The following is a 10,295-nucleotide window of genomic DNA, read 5'->3' as shown; positions in this document are numbered from 1 at the left end:
CCAGCGAGAACCCATTCATCAGGGAAATAACTCGGCGCCATTAGCATACGCACGCCCACAGTCCCACAGTGTAAGCCCGTAGTCAACAGGAAGCACCTCCCGCCGCCTGGTACCTTGTCGAGAAGAGGGTGCCACCGGGAAAGGCACTGGCACGTGGTGGCACTTGCTTGTGTGTTTCGGGTACCATAGAGGAGTGGTCATTTTTGTGGTTATTTTGTGGAAACGTGATTTTTTTATGAGGTCGAGTTTTGATTAAGGTTATTGGTGTTTGTTGTAGTTTTGATGAAGGGTTACCTATGTAAGGTTGATAGTGTTTATAGAAATATATATAGACTATGCTCGCGTGTGTGTGTATGTACGCATCCTGCAGTGTTCTTGTTTCAAAACCGGGCGCTTATCCCGTAGAGTTATATATATCAATATTCTTACTTGTGTCGGATGATTAATTGTCGTTTTTTTCTTTTTTCAGGCTTCTCTGGATTCCTTCTCACGTTTTCTGTGGCGAGCGACGAATGGGCGTGCCCATCTGGGAAACGTGGGCGTAGTGGTGCCGCCCACCCTCTCGCGGGCTTGCTCAGTAACCCCCGGCGCCCGCGCTACCTGGCAGAGATGGGCGACGGCAGACCTGAGACTGGCACCAAGTAAGAATGAGCTGTCGAAGGGCAGTTGGAATAATGACTTAGCTAATGAGCAGATGATTAGGCGATTGGTTTTCGTCCAGCCTTTACACTAGCATTACCAGCATTGTTACTATCGCGTTATGCGAATTCACTTTGTCTTTCATTTCAATTTATTCACCATTATCAGCATCCGTATCTAATTTAATGCCTTCAACCTACAAGCTTCCTGTATGTTCACAAATCACAGCGCTTTATCAACACTAAAATAGTTATTCCAATTGATTACTTACGCCGAATCTTCCCGCAGGTGCTGTGTCTTCCGGATGGGCGTGGGGCGCGGGCGGCAGCGTGGGCGTAGGCGTAGCTCAGCCTGAAGGGTGCGGGCGGCCCGGACAGCACATCACCCTCGATCCCGACGTCGTCCTCGAGCTGGCTGAGGCTGAGGTTGACACTCTGGGTGAGTCGAGCGGCTTTGGCCTTTTCATTTTTGATGTTTTAGTTTTAAATGTTTTTGTGTTTACAGTATGAATAAAAACAAACACAGACAGACAGACAGAAGCACTAAGCCCTCCTCCTCCTCCCGCAGGTCGCTCTCTGGTGGGCGCGTGGGCGAGGTACCGCTGGGGCGTGTTCGAGGAGCGAGGGTACGAGGGCGACCCCAAGTTCCCGGCTGCCCACATGATGGACGACGTGCCCAAGCCCACGTCCTGCACCAACGCGCCCACGGAGGGACAGTGGATCTCCAGAAAGGGGTAAGGTTGAGAGTCTGATGAACTTTGGAATATGTTGGTGATATATTTAATTTGATATGGTATATTTTCATGTTTTCCTGTTTATTTTTATTCTTGGATGATCATTTTTCTTTGTGTATATTTTGTCTTGATTGCAATTATCTTTTTTCCATATTGTGACCCTCTTTTTGCCAGCAGATCGGGTCCGTGTTCGGAGGATGACCTAGAAGGGTGTGTGTGGGTGCCCGACCTCAAGAGCCAGGTCAACACATCGATCCTGTACCATGCTGACTTACCTCAGGTCAGCCTTAGTACTATTTTTAATTACCCGTTCAGAACAGAAATTACATTTCGTTTTTCTTTTAAATTTAGTTCCACTATCTTCTTATTCAAGAATTGAAGGCCTCATCGTAACACAAAGTAAACTATTTAGTAAAAGAATAGATACGTTAGGGAATGACATGTAGTGCATCGTATCTTACACTAGTAAAAATTTCAAGGGAGTAAACCTGGGGTCTTACGCATCACTTCTTTGTCGCCACAGATACGGGGCTTCTGCGACAGCGAAACGCACGACTACGACTCCCCGACGCCCCACAATCTCCTGTGCGGAGCCAAGAGCGTTTGGGAAATCATGAAGCAACACCCAGACTTCGCTGTCAAGGCCACACCCGCACCTCCTGCTATAGTGGAGGTAGAGCAACAGGCCACAAGACGCCCCGAGGGAGAGGAACGTAGCGGCACCATCAGGAAATGGAAAACAGAGCCCGTGACACCTGCGACTTCCACGTCGACAACTGCAGGAGGGGTGACACGAGAAGAGTCGACGACGACGGAGCGTCTGTTCTTGGATGACGTCCGAAGGAGGTTCGAGGAGAAGGCTGCTTCCAAAAGCGAGGCGCAGGTCACTCCCGAAGTGGGGAACCAAACGCAGAAGAGGAGCAAAAGAGAAGAGACTAAGCCTAATCCGGATGTCAATCTGCGACCGAGCTTGGTGACCGCCCACATCGCGACGTCCAGCTCCCCTCCTCCTCCATTCAACGCCACGGCCTCGGAGGACGCCTTGCCAGTCCAGGACTACCTCATCAGCAGCCACGAAGTCAACTTCTCGGAGAACTCAGGGTGAGTATCGTTGGGTGTGAGATGCAACTGGGAAGGTATACATATGAAAGTGCATTACTGACATACATGTTTATTACTTGATGTGCAATTTGATTCTTCTCGCCTTGCCTAGACGCTCCCACCATCCGAACCACGAGCCCGTCAGAGACAAAATTAGGAAAAGGCTTCCAGGGCGCCAGGAATGGAGTCCTCCGTCCCCAGAGCTCATCCTGCTGGCCCCTGCCCCGAGGGCCGTGGTGCTGGCACTCGACCTATCTCAGGACGCTGTGGCGCAGGTATGTTAAATAATAAATCATAATTTATAAATACTGAAAATACTTCGTGGATTTTGTGCAGTCGTATGTTATTTGTTATTTGTCTTGCTTTGAACGAAAGATCGGCATAGTTATAATAATTCCTAGTTTTAATCATAGACAGAATCCTCCTTCAGAGTTTACCTCTATTAAAACTCTCTCCCTGCTACCCAGGTCAACATGGATGAGCTCCGAGGCGGGATCCTTCGCTGGCTGTGGGGCCTCGGCTCCAACATCAAGGTGGGCGTCTTGGCGGCCTACAACAACGCATCCTACCCACTCAGTCTCGGCCCTCTCCTGCATGCTCCTACCACGACGTCGCAGCTGGAGGACGAGCTCGCTCTCCTCCCTTCTCTGGACGAAGTGGAAGACGGGGTGTACGGGGGCGAGTACTGCCTCGACTGCGTCCTGAGGGAGGCTTCAAAGGTCAGTCGCTGCTCATGGTTTCGTTATATTCGGGGGCTGTGTATTCGATATTTCAGTTGCCTTTTTATCGTTGTCGCACAGTAACGGGTCTTCAGTATTATTCGTAACGTCCCTCTCGCTCGCACAGATGCTGGAGGACGGTGGTGTCGAAGAAGGAGCCGGCGTCCTTCTCTTGGTGGCGTGCGCGCCCCAGGTCTCCGAGGACGCTCTGGCCGGTCTGCGCCAGAGCCCCCTGGCCGTGCAAACCCTGGCGCTCTGCCCTTCCGCCGATCCAAAGTTCGACCAGCTGGCGGGGTCGGGCGGGTCGTGGGTGCTGCCTGACACACCCACGCCCACGTACCCGGGGGAGGCAGGGAAAGGCCGCGAGCAGAGAGCAGCGGCTGTGCTCGCTGCTGCTACCCAGGGCGCGATGGCTGTCCCGGGAGACCCGACGCTCGTTAGGGTGAGGAAGAGGATCTCATCTTCATGCTGTATTGTCTGTTTCTTGCAAAAACTGCATTCTTCCATACGGGATTTCAGATGTAGCCGAATGACTATTTCCATTTTTCCTGTTATATGGTGCGTGACTTTCTGTTTTCTTGACATTAAAGGTGGGTGGACTGATAACCAGCGTGGAAGAACGAATGGTAGAGAGCGCCGGCCCGTACGTGACTATGTCTGGTAGACTGAGACTCGTACCTGCTCGCGAGCCTCACCTGGTCATCATCACCACACAGCATCAGGCAAAGGTTTGGATTGTTAAAAATTTTTTTATTAAAAATAACTCGCTTTGACTTATATAAAAAAAAAAAAAAATATCTTCATGTATACATTTTAGAACTCGTGAAGATTTCGAAACGTCCGATTTATTTTCATTTCTTACTGTGGCTGTTTTCCTTTTCATATTTGTGTACACGTTACTGTGTCTGTGCTTATGCTCATATAAACATGCACTTATTTTGATTCCTCCTTAGATTGTGGAGCTGACGAATCCCCAGAAGGAAGAAATCGACTTGATTCGAGACACGAACCAGCGCTTCTGGGCCATCGTCGGCAAGGAGGGCGGGGAGTTCACTTACACGATCAAGTTCCTCAGGAGTTCGATCGCTTTCCCGTTTTTTGTGACCGCGGATGTGTATGTGAGAAAACAGGAAGACATCGGCGTTGCGGTGAAACTTTACACAAACGTCGACGATCACAAGCCGATGCAACCGGACTCGCGCCCTCTCGTCGCGTGGGCGGAGGTCACTCTCGATGGACGTCCTGTCGTCGGAGCGAAGGTTGTCCTCAAGATAACTCACCTGAACGAGGACGGTCCCTCCGACACGCTCGAATTACTGGACAATGGCAACGCAGGTGAGGAGTATTATCAATTTAATTAAACTTGGAAAGAAATGGCAAAAGAACACAATATTTTAAGATCCTCCAGTGTCGTTAACTTGAAGATCACATGATTTATGACATGTTCCAGAGCCCGATGTGCGTGCGCATGACGGCGTTTATACTCGCTACGTGACGTGGCTGCCCGTCGAAGGAAGATATGCCCTCACGGCCATAGCCACAGATCATCAGGGGGCGGCGTCCGTGCTGGCACCGAGACGTCGAGGTGAGTGCCACGGGAGAGCGAGCGGGGGGAGGCGGGGGGGGGGGGTCCGTTTTGAGAGGTGGCGGAAGTAGGTGGAAGAAGTTTAGACGAATATTTTATGTGAAAATATCATTAGTTCTTGGGGAAATGCTGGTGTATATGGCGATGAAATTAAATATATATATATAGATAACTATCGTACTCACCAGTTGGGCAAACCGCTGATACCTGTGCACACACAGTGGACAAAACCAAGTGAAATGACCTACCTGGAAGTTTTATTTTTTATTTTAAATCGCATTTCCAGACGGCCGCGTGGTGCCCGTGAGTGCCGGCCAGTTCACCGTCGACAGTGCGTCTGTGTCTGTCATCGTGTCGCGAGTCACCACCGCTGACATCACACCGCCCTCTAGGATCACAGACTTGACTGTGACTTCAGTGCACGACACGACTGTAAACCTCACGTGGGCTGCTCCGGGCGGCAACCTCGATCAGGGGTCAGGTGAGTCAAGTGTCAAGTGATTTAGTATGGGTCTTATAAAAGGGAGTCTTATAAAACTGAAAACAAAATATTGATATCCTTAGTTAATGTGTTAATGGGCGAGGAAGTGGAATTTTCGTTTCCATACCTGATGGTCAGAAGACGAGAAAAAGTGTTATCGAGAATAAATCATTTTGCAAGGCAGTCGATGTTCTCACCACAATTACTTGATTCTTAAACACATCTTGCCTAATTGAAATATCCACACATCTTTGGCCATTCCAACTTGAGTCACAACGAATTCAAGAATACTTATTCCCATAATACTATATTATATTCGCTATTCATCCCCCTAGCGTGGCGTTACGAGCTCAAGATGTATACCGAGCGCAGCGCCCTCAGCGAGGAACGCTTCAACACCTCCACCATCGCCGTCTACTGCATCACCCACGACCTCAGGGCGCCCACGCAAACGCCTGCCAGCTACGGGACACCCCAGCATTGTCTTACCGAGCTGCCCTTCACAAATCTCAGATGGTGAGTTGTCCTTTCGAAAACCGATTTATTGATTCGTGTTTTTTATTTTTTTTTTATTATTATTTTTTTTATCCGATAAAGAAAAATGTCTGTTGTATGCAAAGGATGGTAATATTTGTGCATTTTGGGCGCTGTGTGTTGGTTTTGAGGCTGTGTGTTTTCTCTTATTGCTTTTAACTGCAAAATATAATGTTTACATCAGCACTCGGGTAAGAAATTATTATAAAGACAGAAATATGAATGGCCTTAGACACGCATATTGAGATACGAGTGTTACCACCCGTTTGTTGTTATCAAGTATATTCATTATATGCATGGGTGTTTGTTTTATTAATATTGATCTACATAATGAAGCAATAGTTTAAAAGGCAATAGGAGAAACACAGCATTAAATGTTATTGTAAAGTGTGCTTAAGGAGTGGAACGTGCTTCATGGGGCACGAGGTGGGTGGAAGCAACACCGCGTGTTATGTCGCGCTGTTGCCTTCGTCCCCAAGAGTCTCCGCCTGAGAATCCTCGCGTACCTAATGTGTACTCTCTCTCCCTCCGCCCTCTTTGCTCGCCCGCTCTCCCACTCTCTTCCTCCCTTCTTTTCTTTCTCTCTTCTTCTCTTTCTCTTTTCTCGTTTTTCTTTTATTTTTCCTTTTCTTTCACTCACCATTTCTTCATTCTCTCTCTCTCTCTCTCTCTCTCTCTCTCTCTCTCTCTCTCTCTCTCTCTCTCTCTCTCTCTCTCTCTCTCTCTCTCTCTCTCTCTCTCTCTCTCTCTCTCCCACCTCCCTCTCCCTCTCTCCCTCTCTCCCTTCTCACTTTCTCTTTCATTATTAAACATATTATAATAGATAAATATGGATTACTATATATGAAATCGAAACAATGACGTAAGCAGAAACAGAAAATAATATTTATATATGTGTGTGTGTGTGTGTGTGTGTGTGTATGTGTGTGTGTGTATGTGTGTGTGTGTGTGTGTGTGTGTGTGTGTGTGTGTGTGTGTGTGTGTGTGTGTGTGTGTGTGTGTGTGTGTGTGTGTGTGTGTGTGCGTGTGTGTATATGTATCTATATGTATATAAGTATATAAGTATATGCATATATGTGTATCTTTATGTATATATATATATATATTTATACATATATTTATGTATATATGTTTATGTGTATGTCTATATGTATATGCACGAGTATATATGTTTATATATATATGTGTATACATATGTATGTATATGCATGTATGTATATATATATATATATATATATATATATATATATATATATACACATATATACACACACACTTATCTGTTTACTTATTTATGTGTATCTTGGTATGTTCTCCCCTGACCGCCTTCCTCCCCCGCAGGTACTTCGCCATCCGCGCCATTGACTCGGCCAACAACACGGGTCGGATTTCCAACGTGGTGTCCGCCTTCGTCCCCGACCCGCCCACGACCCCGCCGCCCACGCCCACGGCCAGCGAAGTCCCGTCGAACGCCCAGACCGTCATCATGTCGACGATCAGCTCCGCCAGCCCGAGCGGCAACCAGACGGCGGGAAACGCGACCCATCCCGCCCACGCCAGCAGCGCCGGCTACGACTGGAGAGTGTGGCTGGCGGTCGGCGTGGGCGTGTGCGGCATCCTGCTCGCGGCGGGCATCATCCTGACGTGCATCTGCTGTTGCAAAAGGAACCCCGAGGGCGGAGAGAAGGACCCCGACAGGCCGATCTACAAGATCTACGTGAACAACGCCTACATCCAGGAGGAAGACGGCGAGATCAAGGTGGTGAGCAACGGGAAGCTCGTTGACGACAAAGAACCGAGTCAGGTGGGTTGGGCTCAGCCTTTTCCAATTCGTTTTTCATTTGGGTTTTAATGATGAACTACACTGCCATGCTTATATTATATGCCTCTATATTCGTTAAACGGATATAGGACTCATTGTGCATCTTATATTAACCTCTGTCGGCCTTGCCCCCAGGTGCAGGAGTGGGTGAACTCCCTGTCCAAGTTTGGCTCGACGGACGTGTACGGAGCGGAGAACGGCGAGGCCCCGGCGGCGGCGACGGAGGCTCCCCTGGTTGAGTGCCGTCCCCGCGCTTCCATGAAGTACGCCAGCCCCGTGCGTTTCGGCGTGCTCACCAACGGCTCCATCATGAGGGAAGCTTGCGCCTCCTCCTCCTCGACGTCCTCCTCCAAGCCCTCGGACGACCCCGCCGGCGAGGACTTCAAGTATCGCGACTTATCCGAGACGACGAGCAACTCGACAACGGACGGCGGGGCTTCGGCGTCCTCGACGGCCACGACAGAGCTGCCCCCTCCCCCGCCTCCTCTCATGGACAACACCACGACCTTGACTGTAAAAACAACTAGTTCCGGTCTCCCGCCGCCGCCGCCGCCCTCGCAGCTCCAGCAGCCACCCCCGCCGCCGCCGCAGATTCAGCCCTTGGGCGTCCCGGGTCCGACGGTGATCTCCATCCACGCGGGGTCGACGCTCCACAACGGCTACAGCAGCGACGAGGAGGGAGGCTTCCGGCCGCGAACTGTGCCTGGCCCCGGACCAAGACGGTACCTGCCCAACCACTTCTCGTCCTTCCGCTACCTGCCGCCGCCCCCCGAGTACCGCTCTGGAGGCGCCGGAAGCAACTCTGGCCCGCTTGACTACCCCACCTGCCACACGATCTCCCGGGCCACGGCGACACTCCCGCACGGAACAGTTCGCAGCGTCAAGAAGCGACGGCACATTTCGTTCGTGTAGTTTCGTCGAGACAATTAAGTGCTGCAGTTTTCGTGTACGGTGAAAAAACACGTGAAAAGACCTGCATATATGAAAATTATGTAATTGAACTCTGCTTAAATGTTTTGCTTTTTACACTTTGTAGTTTACGCTACAGACTTTTTAAGTGTGCAAGTAAGAGGTTTGTTAGCCCAAAGTTACACGGAAAAGTATACTGAAACCCGTGAATATTTACTGTTATTGTGATTTGAAACTAGAAATTCTTGAAGTGGACAAGTCCTGTCGTAGTTTCTTCCGTCGATGTGTGGTATATTGTGTATATGTGTGTATTTGTCTTTGTATATGTTGGTGTAAGCTTGTTTCTGTAAAAATGGCTGAACAAACAGTCCTTTAAGAAAAATGGTTGACCTTTGTAATTACATTTGCATTATATGTAAATACGTTTTGTAAATATTTTCCCCAAAGGCCAAAATTATATTGATCCTAACTTTGTGATAATAACTGTTATGTTCTTGCAAAATAATAATCCAAATCCTCGAGAAGAGTGCTCTGCTAATACACCTTTTATATGCATAAAACAAATAACTGTTTTCTTATGGAAACAGTTTACATAAAGTGAACTGCGACAATATACATGCATAATGCACATAGACAAAAATACCGAATGACTAATATGTATATAACATGTTAATCGGAAAGTGGATATTACCATGACCATTAGATATGATGATATATATCTAATATAATTATATTTAATTATGTATACATCTATATATCTAATATATCTAATGATCATGGACACTACTACATTAATTTCAAACACGATTTATTACAAGTCTGCATCTTCTCAGTATCTTGCCAAAGACTTTATAACCACCAACCAAAACCAAGATTCAAGGATGGGGTTTATTTAACGGTTTTCATTCAGAAGATTTTGTGTAAGTTTGAAAAAAAAAGGAATTTTTGCCCCATGCTGTCGTGTAATGGTTATGGTGGTTACAACTGTAAATTTATGTAAATATTTAATGTAAAATAAATATACGATTTGAAGTTCTTTTTCTTTTAACACAATATATATTATTTGAAATAAATTATTCAACTCGAAAATAAAGGTGAAAAAGGGCGAAAATGCTAGGTACTGATAAAAAGAACTTGCTTTTTTGACCAATGAAACTGAATTCCCAGTCATGAGCCCATAAACAAAATTAAGAATCAATCAACATAACTTTTCTTGGAGACTTAATCTTATTTATTTATTGAAAAAATTCTGCCGCGTCAACATTTAAAGTCATTAGTGGCATGTTCAAAATACAGCAATAGGGTGATGCTTGGGGGCGAACGTTTAGATTGTCTAGTGCGACAGACACGAGTGAGGAAGAGGGGGGGGGGGAGACATCGGGGAAGTGGTAGAGATTGGAATATCTGGATTTAGGTTGGAAAATGAATTTGACTGTGGGAGAGCGGGAGTAAGACAATTCGGGGTAGACGGAAGAGATACTGGGGGAGATGCTGAGACATCTTGAGAAGATGGGAGGGGAGGGGAGCGAAGGACAGTTTTGGAATAAGTAGAAAGAAAAATCTGGTCTGCCTGCTTCATGCCTGGTCTCACGTAGAGTGAGGCCTAATGGTTCATGGTTAAAAGCAAAAATAAATGTGCTAGACATCTAAGGTCGTGTACCATTATAGGAAGGTATAGTATTAGAAAGGGTAGGAGGGGGGTTTAGTTAGTGATTAGTTGCTATATGCCAACAGTCTAGGGTAGTATTGGAAAGGAAAAGATGGTTAAAGGA

General features: G+C 47.3%; 1 protein-coding gene across 1 annotated transcript in view; it reads left to right on the top strand.

Moving 5' to 3' along the window:
* The window catches only part of LOC125043918 (calcium-activated chloride channel regulator 1-like), a 204,356-nt gene extending 194,801 nt beyond the window's left edge, over positions 1–9,555 (top strand). The window contains exons 2-16 of the mRNA XM_047640297.1: positions 470–641; positions 928–1,077; positions 1,207–1,372; positions 1,550–1,652; positions 1,896–2,473; positions 2,586–2,748; positions 2,941–3,192; positions 3,320–3,634; positions 3,783–3,920; positions 4,146–4,527; positions 4,643–4,777; positions 5,064–5,258; positions 5,594–5,774; positions 7,134–7,596; positions 7,750–9,555. Coding sequence (XP_047496253.1) covers positions 470–641; positions 928–1,077; positions 1,207–1,372; positions 1,550–1,652; positions 1,896–2,473; positions 2,586–2,748; positions 2,941–3,192; positions 3,320–3,634; positions 3,783–3,920; positions 4,146–4,527; positions 4,643–4,777; positions 5,064–5,258; positions 5,594–5,774; positions 7,134–7,596; positions 7,750–8,526 — 4,170 coding nt within the window. The 3' untranslated portion in view covers positions 8,527–9,555. The remainder of the gene's footprint in view (positions 1–469; positions 642–927; positions 1,078–1,206; positions 1,373–1,549; positions 1,653–1,895; positions 2,474–2,585; positions 2,749–2,940; positions 3,193–3,319; positions 3,635–3,782; positions 3,921–4,145; positions 4,528–4,642; positions 4,778–5,063; positions 5,259–5,593; positions 5,775–7,133; positions 7,597–7,749) is intronic.
* The last annotated feature ends 740 nt before the right edge of the window (positions 9,556–10,295 follow it).

Source organism: Penaeus chinensis, chromosome 34, assembly GCF_019202785.1.
Source record: "Penaeus chinensis breed Huanghai No. 1 chromosome 34, ASM1920278v2, whole genome shotgun sequence".
Classification (NCBI taxonomy): domain Eukaryota; kingdom Metazoa; phylum Arthropoda; class Malacostraca; order Decapoda; family Penaeidae; genus Penaeus; species Penaeus chinensis.
Note: the sequence above shows the minus strand (reverse complement) of the source record. Positions and strands in the feature narration are given on the sequence as shown.